The sequence below is a fragment of the Musca autumnalis genome, unplaced genomic scaffold (genome assembly GCF_047663935.1).
Source record: "Musca autumnalis isolate F117 unplaced genomic scaffold, ASM4766393v1 scaffold_2, whole genome shotgun sequence".
Lineage (NCBI taxonomy): Eukaryota > Metazoa > Arthropoda > Insecta > Diptera > Muscidae > Musca > Musca autumnalis.
In genome coordinates, this window is record NW_027411755.1 from 154,966,477 (window position 1) to 154,980,921 (window position 14,445).

Here is a 14,445-nt window from a genome sequence, read left to right on the forward strand (position 1 = left end):
AACTAAAACCGTCAGTTAGAGAAGAAGTCATTTAGAGAAGAAGTAAAGTCATTATCTAAACGAACACGTGTTTGATTTGCTACAAATAGTATTGGGGAATAAAACACCGCAACACGAAGTCCATTTAAAACTAATCCCATAACAATATTTTCGAATTATTATTTTTTTAATAATAGCGATTTATTACTTACTTTCAAACATTATGTTTTACATTTCATATGTTCCCAAAAATAATTACGTTTTTATTAATATCATTTTTTTAAATATAATTTAACAAAATTTGATATATTTCGTAACAATTCTCAATGTTATCATAATTCAGGTTTCAATTTCTCTTTCAAATATATTTTCTAATTGAGTTTGCATAAGATGGTATTTTGATGTATACATAAAATAAATATGTATGTATATGTAAATATCTATTATGCATTTATGTGTGATTCTTAACTGTAATCTAATACTTAAGTCTCTAAAATAATTGATGTGTTTGTTAACATTTCAAGATTACACGTGTCCTTTTCATTTCCCATATCTTGAGTTTTTTTATCATTTTTCTAAAATTCTAATTGGTGCATTTGTTGGTTGTTTGTTTTTTGTTTGCTTTTACTTAAATTACATTGAAAAAGTTATATATTTTGATTACATTCTGAAATGTGTAACAATTGTAAAGAGAAAAACAAAAACAACAAAACCTATGTATGTAGATAGAAACGTTTGTTTCCCTTTAAATATGTAAGTTGTTAAATATGTACCAAATTGTTTGTTCCTTTAATTTTTAGTTAACTTTTTTCCTTAATGCATTTCTTATTTTATTTTTTTATGTTTGTTTCAGTTTTGGATTTTATTTCTTGTTTGTGGGTGAAATGTATGAAAATTCCATGATGATGGTCATTGTGGCTGATTGTGGTAATGATGTTGCTACTGGTGATGGTTTACAATTTACTTTCAAAGATAATTGGGTCGAGAGACACAGCAAAGTAAACTCATATTTTTGCAAATGTAATTGTGACGTCCTTTATTTGCCCAGGGTCCATTGGTGTCCAGTGCAGTATGGCGTTCTAGAGGAAAAACCAAAGGAAAAAAAACACCAGAAAAATTACAATGAGTGTAAACGGATTTAAGCAAGAAATCTAAAGGTTACAACTAAATGAGAGGTAATAATCGTAAAGAATTACAACAAATGAAGGTTATTCTATTTGAAGAAGATTATTGTTGCTGTGAGATCTTGACATAAAGTTTATGTAATTTTTTGTGTTAGAAAAATTAAATTAAAATTGTTGCCAGACATAATATCAAGAGTTTATTTAATAACATACTTTGTACTTTTAACTATAATTTCATTACGCGGATATAGCAATACGCAACTTCACGATTCACGTTTGTACTTTTAACCATAATCTCATTACGCGAATGTAGCAACACGCAACAGGTGGTAGTTTCTTCGTTTAGAGCCCCTAATCGTTTAATTATACTGTCAGCCATTAGGCTAATTATATCCTTAGTCTTTGAGGCAATGAGGGTTTATACTTTCATACGATGAAAATGTACCTAAGCGAGATAATGGTTTTAGACCCCAAGTATTTTTGGAGGAAATCCGATTCGTTAATTTGGATTCGATTTAGACATGTCCGTCCGTCTGTCTGGAGGATATGAACAATAAGTTTTGGTAGGCCCGTTACAGCTATGAGTTCTACTCTTTTCATTTCTACCTTGATTACCAAATGAGTGTCGAACACTTTTGTGTTACAAATTCTAAATGTTTTTAAGCATATAGGCTGTCTACTTATATAATTATACACTCCACCATAATATGGAGGGTATAATTAAAATTGTCATTTCATTTGTAACACATCGAAATATTCTTTAAATATCTGGGGATTTCTGAGTGAAATCGCACACTATTTCAAGATGAGGTTTTTGTTTTCTTAATTTTTTGCTGTGTTGAGTGATGCTGCTCATCAGCAAAACATTTTTGTATATTTTCAGAATTTTTTTGACTTACGGTCCCAGAGATATCGCGCCTTGAAAAAGTCAAATTCTGTAAAAACTATGTGCAAAGAAATACTCTTAACTTCTTTAATTTTTGGTTCAAATGGAAAAAATCTTTTTTTGTATTTTTTGTTGTTTTATCAGCTATCTAATCAGAAATAGAAAACAATTTTGCACAGTGGGCTTGGATGGAATTTTCGCGATTTAAAATTTAAAATCAATTTGTATCAATGATTGTACTTGAAATTTTTTTTGTATAAAATTACGATTAATTACTAAAATGTTAAGACCTATTTGGTAGTGGGATTCGAATGATTACTATGTTTGCTTAATTTTTTAAAATTTGTCAATACAATTTTCCTTTATACCCATTTGTTATTTTACCAAATAAATAAAAAATAAAATTTTTCAACATTTGCTTTGTACTTTTATTTGGGAATTTACATATCTTAAACATCTTAAAAACTTTGTCGTTTTTCGAATTTGAAAATGGTTTAGCTGTTATTGTACCAGACGGACAATAAATTAACTAAATTAATGATCAAAAGACTACAGCTTGGGAATTATATGAATGGGCATCCTAGACGAATAACACTGTGACACAAAATGGAACTCAAAGTCTGGGGGGTGGAAAATTTCTTTTGGATATGAAAGCCCTTGATTAGTATACTATGAACCCAAAAGGAAATTTTCGAGATAAGTCAAGTTTCTGAGATATCGCGCGATGAAGTTTTTGATTTTTCCCAATAATACTTGGGAAAATAGCTCCATATCTCTGTTTGGCGTTGTTGTAGCTTCATTTTGAGGTGACATGTCTTCAGTCAAATCGATTGGCGAATCTTTTTGTAGAACAGTTCATTCTTCTAACTCAATGCCTTTCATGTCCTTTTCGTCCTTTATTTCTTGAACCGTAGTGAAAGTACAACAAGATGAGATTTTTTAGCATTCAAATAATCTACAAAAATGTTGCTCAGGAGATTTTAGGTACGGTTCTCTTTGACAACTAATCGATTTTGTCCCGTTTTCATCGTCATTTTTGACATTTATTCGGACTTGGTTCAGAATTAAACTATGTTTGTTTTTCTGTATATTCGTTATTGGTTAGGTATATGTATGTAGACATAATAATTGGTTATTGCTTATGTAGACATCTGGGGTGCTTCTGAAATATTTACCACAAATAGCTTTTGTAATGATAAACACGTTAATAACAAATTTTCTTGGAGGATAGATCCGGTTATCTCAATTTTTGAACCGGATATTCCGACATTAAAGCCGATTTTTGAACCGGTTTTAAGTAACCGATTAAACTTATATGTATGCCATTAAAAAGCTTATAGAGTTGTCAATAAAATTAAATTAATTCGCTTATGAAAATTTGCTAGTTGCAGTTCTAGAACAAAAAACCCGTTTTCTTAAACCGTTTTTAAGGAAAAATATCAGTTCGCGCAAATATGGAGATCATAGGCTGGGGGGTGAAAAATTATTTTTGGCGATGAATGTCGATGAAGATAATATGCTGAACCCGAAAGGATAGTTTTGCCATAGGTCAAACTTCTGAGTTATAATATAAGTCAAAAAATATTTACTATCATTTGAGCTCTACTCTTTTCATGTCAACCTTGAACAAAATGAGGGTCGACAACTTTTTTGTTTTAATAAATCTACTAAATGTATTCAATGGAATGTCCTCATATAGGCCGTCCACCTTAATATGTAGGGTATAATTACACTGTGCCACACTGAAAATGCAAACAACTTCTAGTGGGCATTTTCAGAAAGTACATATTGAGACTACAAAACTCCTAGTTGGGTTTCGTGTTTTTAGATCGGGTTTGGATTTTATGGCCTCATCTATACTGGGCTAAATCTTCCCTTTTTCCATTGATCCGGGCTTTATGTCCGAAACTAATAAGAATTTTGCTTTGCGATCTTCAGCAATATTGTAGTCCTAAAGTAGTAGAACTTAAGTGTCAAATAGACGAACTAGGAACCGTACCTAGCGCATCAAAATTGATAAAATATATGAAAGTTTACTTAACTTCTGGAATTATGGTCAGTTACAGCCAAACTACTGAGAGTTGAACCAAGTAACATATCTCAAAAAATTGCCAAATAATGTGCTCAGCAATTTGTTAGCACATTCTGAAACTGTAAAGCACTCATTTAATGTTTCATATCATACTTCCTACTAAACATTATTCAAACAACGTTCACACAGGCTGTTTATTCTCATATTTGAAATTTCAATGTATTATTGAAATATTTATGAAATTGTCGTTGAATAAAATACTAGAAACAACGCGACAGAGGCATTTTACAACAATGATAGTTCTGAAGAGTTGTGTATTACATTCCAACGAATATTTTTCGCATAGTTAATATTAAGAAAAATTTAACCGTTTTGGAGATACGCTGCGAAATATATACAAATTACGGAATTTTTAGATATATTATAAAATTTGAGGCAATAAGTGAGGCTATTCATGTTCATTATATGTCCAAATACTTTCTTCTTGTTCTTATCTACAAGTTTGCTGCGAATGTCATCGAAAGATTCGCATTGGTTTCAAAGATATTTTGCTTTAAAAAGTTGATATTTAACCATGTTTAGATAGGGCCATACAATCCGAACCCGATCTAACATAACAAAACCCAAAGACGGTTTTTATCTATTGGGTCTGTACTTTCATAAACACCGCATTAGAAGTTGTTTGCACAAAATTACCTTGAAAATGTTGCACAGTTATTCGTCGGAGACCCCATAAATTATATATGTACATATCTTCCTGATAAGCATAAAATTCTAAGTCGAAATAAACATTTTCGTCCGTCCGCCCGTCTGTTGAAATCAGGATGCAGCTCGCAATTTTTAAAAAGAGCTTTATAATTTCGTGTAGAAGTTTATACTGCTCCTATGATGTTTGGTATTGAAAATAAGCTATATCGGTTCACGTTTTGATATAGCCATCATAGAGCGGTACCACCCGTTTTTCGGTATTTTGAAGGTTTTAACCACATTATCCCGCCGAAAAGACAGAAATTTGATAGTTAGTTTTCGCTGCAGGTATAAAAGTTTCCACCTGAAATTTGTAGATATAGGCACACGTCTTCATACAACTACTATTAAACGATACCTCCCGATTTTCGGTATTTTGAAGTTTTTAGCGAGGTTTTGGCTTCAACCCAATATAAATTTCAGTATATGGTTAACTAAGAACTCACTGTGTTTTATCTTTAGACGCCTGTGTGCTGCCTTTTACCATCCATCGCACATCTTGAAAGGCGATAATATCCTTTTGTTCTTGTTAAGAGTCCGGATATCCAAATAGCAAATTCACAGAACATGCTCTATATAACAGCTCGTAAATTTTATCTTTGTTGTAATAATCAATATTTTCAGACGGGCAAAAACTCAAATTAAAAACCCCTATCTCGATTTTGGTTATTATTTTATACGCCAGGGTGAAGATTGAAATGTTTTAGCTGGCACGGGCTTATAACATTGCATTATTTCTAGGTTTTGTTGTGGCCCCGTTCCCATTACTTCACAGTTAATCTAAGGGGCCTACATTGACCTAATAGTTGTCAAGTGCACCCGACAGTGCCTGTACACCCACTTATCTGTTTATTAAAGGATACCAAAAATAACTATCCATTTATAAGATAAGTCACAGGAGTTATCATGTTAAAACCAAACAGAGCCCTTGCTGGCTACGGATTGTCCCCTACTTCAGACAATATATAGATATTAAGTTTTGAAAAACAAGTTTTTCCACTATGGCAGAATTTTCCCATACCCATATTTGTTACATAACAAATTTTTAATGTTGCGTTGTTAAATTCTATGTAAACTTGACGATGTCGATGTTAAATCTGCCCACAAATATTTTTTCTGCCCATGTTTACATTTTAGAAATGAATGTTTTAATCTAATTTCTAAAAAATTGAAATGCCTCTGGTCCAAAAACAACAAAACGTTAAAAGCAAACTAATGTTTATGTTCGTTTACATTCGAGCACACACGTGCACAGGGAAGGGGACAAAAACTCATCATATTTTTACATGAACAACATTATGAAAAGGATAATACCACAAAAGCCTTTCATTGCCGTACCATTGAATGAATGAATGAATAAATATGTTTGTATGAATACTGTTATGTACATACCCAGATATGTTTCATGTTTTGGCATGAACTCTTGCATTTCCGATAGTAACAATGCGATATCCTGTGAATCCTTGGTAATACTACACAGCTCCTCTTGATTGAAATCCGGTGTTATTTGTTTGCAGAGTAATATTTGGCTAATGACATTACCAAGGTTTGAGGGACCAGCACGATTTTCTAAAAGTAAAAAAAAAGAAAATTAGATATTAGGGATGGTATTGTAGTATTCTGACACCGCATCGTGATAGAAGACGAAAAAAGGAAGACTCATGTCCCGGCGTTTTTCTCCATCAGTTGTACATTCACGGGTATAGGCTCAGCGTATATTTGTAGGCGTTTTTGAGATTGGTATCCTTAAAAATACGCCTAATTTTCTGATTGACAGACATAACCAACAAGTATATCCAGAATAAAACTATAGCAATGTAAACAGACTACTAAGCACTTTAGTGAGAGGGATGTATGACCAAGTTCCCTAAATATTGAACCAATACTGGCCCCATATCAGGAAGTGATGATTTCCCCTAGCAAAAAATGTATGTTATGTTTTAGTCATGATTACAATTTCTGCAGTCTATTAAAATGCCCACATACCATAGTCCATTTTTGCAAATGGATCTCATTTTGGGAGTCATTCTATTTCAATAGTAGTCGTGCCAAACAAACATATTAGTGGGTAACAGTGGATTTTTATTTTGTTCTCAGGCAGGTCAAGTTCGAAGACATCGGTAGATTTCAGGTATTGTGAAGTTTTTAGATACATTTTCAGATAGACGTAGCTAATATTTGACATTTAAGGCTCCTCTAAGTCAGAAACATATTTAATAAAAATTTTGGTATAGCCCCCATATAACGTTACCACCCTATTTAAAATATTTTGACGTTTTTAGTCACATTTTCAGACCGAGCTAATATTTGATAACTAAGATTTGGCATTTATGGTTTCTGGTGGTTACAAAACTTTCTACCAACATTTGTAGACATAGGTCCATGTTGTGGTATATCCCTTGAAAATTAGCTATATCGGTCTATGTTTTGATATAGCCCGCATAGAACGGGATCGGGATCTTCGGTATTTTGAAGTTTTTGCCAAATTAGCAAACCGAAATGGCTGAAATTTGATATTTTGTCTTCGTTAGGGTTATAAAATGTTCTAACTGAATCTTGATAGTATAGTTCCATGTAGTAACTTTGACGAATTGAATTATTAAAGAACTTTCGAATCGGCTCCCTTGTGTTAGTCCAGTCAAAATATACATGCGTAGAAGGAAGAAATATCAAAATTTCCCACAAAGCTGAGTTTTGGTGGAAAGCAATGGTTTGTCATTAGAACTAACGTCCCATAAGTCAACATCGTTCTGGCCTTTCGGGTCAAATAACCAGTGAACCGGATCCGCAGCACACGAAAATTATAATCAGCGCAACAAACCCTGCCTTTTGAAACAATTAAAAAACAATCGGAGAGTTTTCTTTGGGCTTTCGATTACACATGTGGGTTAAATGGGCTATTTTTATGATGTGTTTTTTAGAACCGCTATATTTCAAGAATAGTTCCTTCTAGAAAAAAAATGAAGATTAAACTTGTAGTGAATTTTTCTGTCTACAATATTTGCTCTAGTCACTTTTTGATTGGACCCAACGTTTTCAAGAAAAAATCCCAAAACCTAAAAAAAATCCCAAAATGTTGACCTTTAACCCGCAATAACTTTTTTTTCACACATCGCATTGATGGGGACTTTTAGGACATTGCTTCTAATAGCAAACCCTAGCTCTCCACCAAAATTCAGCTTTGCGGGAATTTTTACTATTTCAATGTCTATTTTGACTGTACTATACTGTGACTGGGATGGTAGACTTCATTAAGATCTCGTTAGTTAAAAATCTGATACCTGGCGTTCTCATTGGGTACAAAAATTTCGTACAAATCATTTCACGTTTTCATAAAGCCCTTATACAACGGTATCGCCCGATTTTCGGTAGATATTTCTAAAGTTTTTGCCACATTATCCAATCGCAATGTCCTTCATAACGTATGTAAGTAAGCATGTATTTCGGTATGATATATTATTCTCTTAAAATGGAGAAAATTCTGTCCCCAACATCATATATTTCTCAACATTAATAAATTATTTTTCGAATTTTATATAAAGTTTTAATAATAACAAAGGGAAATTTATTGAAGAGAAAGAAGAGAAAAAATAATAATAAATGAAAATATTTGCACAACTTTTGTAATATCCGTAGTTGTATAACCACGTACAGATATGTTGCTTGTGCAGAATTTGTTGTTAGCGTCATACACACAAATACATAGAAGAGCGCACACATGTACATATATTTCAATACCTCCTGTATTCCACATATCGTTCATTTATTCAAAGAATATCACATCTCAAACAAGTCAGAATGGAGTTAAGTTCGGCCGCGCCGAAGTTTTTATACCCTCCACAACGAAATGTATTCCTTTCGTTTGTGAAAGTATGTACCAAGCTATACCTCCTATTCCTTGCAGGAACAGAATATCTTAACTGATTCTAATCCCTTTAAAAAGGTCTCATACGAGGCATCTTCGTTGCTCTCTTTACAGTATTCCATATTTACCATTTGGATCCTCTGGCAACACACAATATTAAATTACAGCAATCTCGATTTGAAAACTTTAACAAAAAAATCTCAAAATACACAAAATTGAACAACACCGGCTATACTTAAATTTATATGGAGAGTTTCTTTAACAGTAAGTTTTCTATTTTTGGGAATACAAAATTCCAGTTAATAACCAATTCGCTAGAAAAATGTAATTAAAATCTTCAAAATATCTTAAATTGGGCTAACTTTATAAGGGGGCTATACCAAAACGTAGACCTATACTATCCGATTTTTGGAAGGGATGTTGTGTAATGAATTTCACTCGTAACTGTTAAACAATATGCCTAATACGTGGGAGGTACCGTTCTATGGGGGCTATATGAAAACGTGGGTCAATACCGACAAATTTCAGGTGGAAAGTTTTAAACGAAGATTAAGTACCATTTCCGCAGATAAGAAGCCAAAACCCTCAACATACCGAAAATTAGGAGTGACCGCTCTATGGGAGCTATATGAAGACGTGGACCTATACCGACAAAATTCAGGTTGAAAGTTTTATATCCCCAACGAAAACTAACACCCAACTTCAGCCATTTCGGTGAGATATTGAGGCCACAACCTTTATAATGCCGAAAATCGGAATGTATCGTTTTATGGGGGCTTTATGAAGACTTGGACCTATACCGGGAAATGTAAGGTGCACAATTTTATATCCTGTACGAAGACTAAACACCAAATTGCAGTCATTTCGGTGGGATATTGAAGTCGCAAGCTTCAAAATACCGAAAATCTGGAGGTACCGTTCTATGGGCGCCATATGACAACATACCAGCAAATTTAAGGTGGAAAGATTTATACCGAGAACGAAAGAACAAAATTTCAACCATTTTGGTGGGATATATAGAGGCCACACCCTCAAAATACCTAAAATGAGGTAACGTTCTCTGATAAGAAGCCATTTCCGCAGATAACAAGCCAAAACCCTCAACATACCGAAAATTAGGAGTGACCGTTCTATGGGAGCTATATGAAGACGTGGACCTATACCGACAAAATTCAGGTTGAAAGTCTTATATCCCCAACGAAAACTAAATACCCAACTTCAGCCATTTCTGTGAGATATTGAGGCCGCAACCTTTAAAATGCCGAAAATCGGAAGGTATCGTTTTATGGGGGCTTTATGAAGACTTGGACCTATACCGGGAAATGTAAGGTGCACTATTTTATACCCCGTACGAAGACTAAACACCAAATTGCAGTCATTTCGGTGGGATATTGAAGTCGCAAGCTTCAAAATACCGAAAATCTGGAGGTACCGTTCTATGGGCGCCATATGACGACATACCAGCAAATTTAAGGTGGAAAGTTTTATACCGAGAACGAAAGAACAAAATTTCAACCATTTTGGTGGGTTATATAGAGGCCACACCCTCAAAATACCTAAAATGAGGTAACGTTCTCTGAGGGCTATATGAAGACGTGGACCTATACCGGTAAATTTCATGTGGAAGTTTTGTACCCCAACGAAGACCTAATACCAAATTTAATTTCAGTTGGATATTGAGGCCACAATCTTTAAAATATTGGAAATCGGCATGTACCGTTCTATGGCGTAGACCTATACCGACAAATTTTCAGTGTAAAATGTCAAATCCCCAACAAAGACTAAATGCCAAATGTTATTCATTTCGGTTGGATATTGAGCCCAAAACCTTCTTCTTCTTCTACCGTTCTATGTGCGTCTATACTGACAAAATAGTGGTGAAGAGGTTAATATGTACCCCCAACGAAGGCTAAATACCGAATTTTAGCCATTTCCGTGGAACCGATATAGCCCATTTTCAATACCAAACGTCCCAGAAGTAATAGAACCTTCTACACCAAATTATAAAGCTCTAGCTTCAAAATTGCTGGCTGTATCTTGATTTCAGCAGACGGACGTCCCCACATGGCTATATCGACTTAGAAGTTTGTTTGTTCGGATCAAGAATATATATACTACGACCAATATTTCGATGTGTTACAAACGGAATGACAAATTTAATTATACCCTACATATTATGGTGGAGGGTATAAAAATGCAGTTTCGTGAAAAACTCGTTGTAAGTTTATAAAGATAATTACACAAAAAATAAAATAACTACTTCGAACATTTGTTGCCAAGACATATCCAGATATCAGTGCTTAATTTCTGTGCAAGATCAAGATTAGAATGAATAGTATATCCTGTATCCCATATTATGGACCCCTACTCTAAGATACAACGAACAAAAGATGGATCAACGAATTCTTTGCTGCAACATTTTATAAAGCCCAGACTTTTGTATGCCTTATTGGTCATAAGGGAATATGCTCTCGGAAATCTAGCCTATGATCCAAAAGGATTCCACGATCATTCACCGATTAAGTAGATTCAATTAAGCGATCTTTAAAATAATAGGTTGATGCTATTTTATTAACTGTAAAGAAGTCTAACGCTTACATTTTTTAATATTTAATTCCAACAGGTTGTCATTACACCATTGATAAAACCAATTGAGATCAGACTGTAATATACACTGATCCGATTCTATATTAAATGAAAAGAAAATGTTTACATCGTCCGCATATATAAGGACATTAGAATGGCGTACTACGCTAGGCAAATAATTTGTAAATAATATAAAAATAACTGGTCCAAACCGACTCCATTGAGGTACACCTGAACTTACATTAATTTTGTTTGATATCGCATTTTCAAATTTTATCATTTGTGTGCTGCCGTTCAGGTACGAGTTTATCCATACTAACAAGGATGTATTAGAGCCCATTTTATGCAACTTAAACAGATTATGGTTTACTTTATCAAAAGCCTTACTAAAACATGTGTAGATGCAATCAGTTTGGCATTTGTTTCGAAATCCATCATTTACAACAGAAGTATGCTCTAAGAGATTTGCAATTGTGGAGCGATATTTTTAAATCCATGCTGATAATTTGATATAATAGATGAAGCTTGGAATAATATTAAATCTGTAAAAAAAATTCAAATAGTTTAGGAATAGCATGAAGCTTTGCAATACTTATGTAATTGGTGAATAAGGGTACAATATACGTATCTTTTCAAGCCTCAGGATAAAAGGGAGGTTCCTACTTTCTTAAAAAAAATAAATAAATAAATAAACAGAAAAATCAAATTGAATGGGAAATGTTTATTATCAATTGGTCGAATATTCCATGACATTTATTTTTTGCAGATTATGTCTAACAAATATTGGCCGAGGCTACGTCACAGACGGTCCATCCGTTGAGTCCAATTTTCAATGACTCGTTCAAGCATTTCGACTGGTAACTGGCGAATGCCACGTCTGATGTTTTCCCCCAAGACCAGAATCGAAACGGTTTTATCCGCATACAATTTTGACTTTACATATCCTCACAGGAAAAAGTCTAGCGGAGTGATATTGGACTATCTTCGTGGCCAATTGTCTGGTGCAAAAAGTGCTCACCGAAGTGTTCTTTCAATAAATCCATTGATTGCTGCGATGTGTGGGAAGTGGCGCCGTTTATTTATTTATTTATTACTAGTGGACCCGGCGAACTTCGTCTCGCAGTCATTAAAGGTACATTGAAGTTGATTATTTGCCTTGCAATTCATTTATTGTCATGGCTATTGCGAGACGAATTTGAAATAAAACAAGTAAGAAAAGTCTATAGTCGGACGGAGCCGACCATGGGATACCCTATACCACTATCCCTGGACAATCGCTCTCCTCGGAACTTCTTTTCACTGATTGTGAAAATTTAATTATCAAATATCCGAGATGTAATGTATAATACTTATGACCAAAACCAAAAAGTTATTTAGCATGACAAAGACATTTTTGTAGCAGGAATGGAAAATTTAGTTCACACAAACTAAAATGTAATGAAACCCACTTATGTAGTACTACTACTTCCGTTGTTTAACCGCTACGTTATTGAAATTTTTACCAATTTCACACAAAAGTTTCAGTCCATTTAACCCGCTAAGTATTATCTGATCTTCACGTTGGTTTGTACGCTTCTTCTTCATCATAAACTCAAACTTTGTTTAAAATTTTGCGGGTTATTAATTTGACCTACAGAGCCGCTACAAAATTGGTTAAAATTTTGTTTTTGGTCCATTTCATCCCCTGAACATTTCACGATCATCACCAAAAACTAATCATTTCTATTCTGGCCCGAACCCAAACTCCTTAAAAAATGCGTTACAATCCATAATTGCGGCCTTAAGCTTGTTTACAATTTTTAATGGACGGACACACATTGCTAAATCGCTTTATCTTGTCGAGATATGAATTTTGGCATACCAAATAAGGGGTCTATGACGAATATTTCGTGGTGTTACATAAACTTTTGGAGAGACAATATGTAGCATGGGATAAAAATGTGGGTCTCTACATAGAACCTATTATATATTAGGCAGTAGGCCCGTTATCTAGCAAACACTTTATTGCAATTTACATCAGAGGAAAGGTCAGTAGTTTTTTTCTATATGTAGGATACTTTGCAAAATATATATGTCCTCAAGGAATTAAAATATCGACCAAAAATAAAATTTTTATATTTTGCATACAAAAGTAATGGACCATTCCACCCGCTAAAGAATATCAGATCATCATTCAAAATTGTAGGTATCTTTTTCGACCTATACTCTTACCCGGTGCAAAATTTCGTGACTATTGATGTATAATTGCGACTTCTAACGAGTTTATTATTACACTACAAAGAAATTACGGAATATATTAGGCTGTAACTCTGCTATCTGATCATGCACGCCAACATAATTGGCATCAATTGAAAGGTCAAGCGTTCCACTTTCAAGTATATCTCACTTGTCCGGAATGTCACTTCCAGGAATTAAGATATAAGCTGTATATTAAAAATTTTCACAATTTTCACACAAAAGTTTTGGTCCATTTAACCCTCTAAATGTTATCCGATCGCCATCTCAAATTGCAAGCTTCTCCTTTGTGATTTACTCTTACCTTATTTAAAATTACGCGTTGATCGGACTATTATTGAGACCTACAGAGCCGCTTGAAAATTGGATAAATATTATGTTTTTGGTCCATTTCACCCGCTAAATATTTCACGATCATCACCAATAAGAATAGGGATCTATTCTGATCTGAACCCGACCTCCATACCAAATTTCGTGACGATCGGTTCATAATTGCGGCCTGGAGCGTGTTTACAATTTATAATGGACAGACGGACGGACGGACGGACGGACGGACAGACACACATCTCAAAATCGCTTTATCTCGTCGAGATATGAAGATTGGTATACCACATTGGGGGTCTCCGACGAATATTTCGCGGTGTTACATGAATTTTTACCAAAACAAACTTATAATACCCTTTTCCACATTGTGGTATAGGGTATAATTACTTAAATTGGAATACATTTTATATTTGTTGTTATATATAAAGTTTTTTTATATCTTCAAGCACAATGGAGGGTATAATTAAAGTTGTATTCCGTTTGTAACACTTTGAAATATTCTTCGGAGACCGTATAAAGTATATATTATTGATCAGCATAAAATTCTTAGTCGAAACAGCTCGCAGAGCTTTTATTTTGGTACAGAAGTTCATATTACTACTAGGATGTTGATATAACCCATTTTCAAGGCTATATCGATCCATGTTTTGATATAGCCTTCATAGAA

At 33.9% G+C, this 14,445-nt stretch overlaps 1 protein-coding gene across 3 annotated transcripts in view; it reads right to left on the reverse strand.

The window, feature by feature from the left end:
* Positions 1-221: 221 nt before the first annotated feature.
* The window catches only part of dcma (decima), a 316,154-nt gene continuing 301,930 nt past the window's right edge, over positions 222-14,445 (reverse strand). For all 3 annotated transcript variants that reach the window (XM_073966099.1, XM_073966101.1, XM_073966100.1), the window contains exons 5-6: positions 6,161-6,337; positions 222-1,058 (exon numbers count right to left, since the gene is read on the reverse strand). In XM_073966099.1, the coding sequence (XP_073822200.1) occupies positions 946-1,058; positions 6,161-6,337 (290 nt within the window). In that variant the 3' untranslated portion in view covers positions 222-945. The remainder of the gene's footprint in view (positions 1,059-6,160; positions 6,338-14,445) is intronic.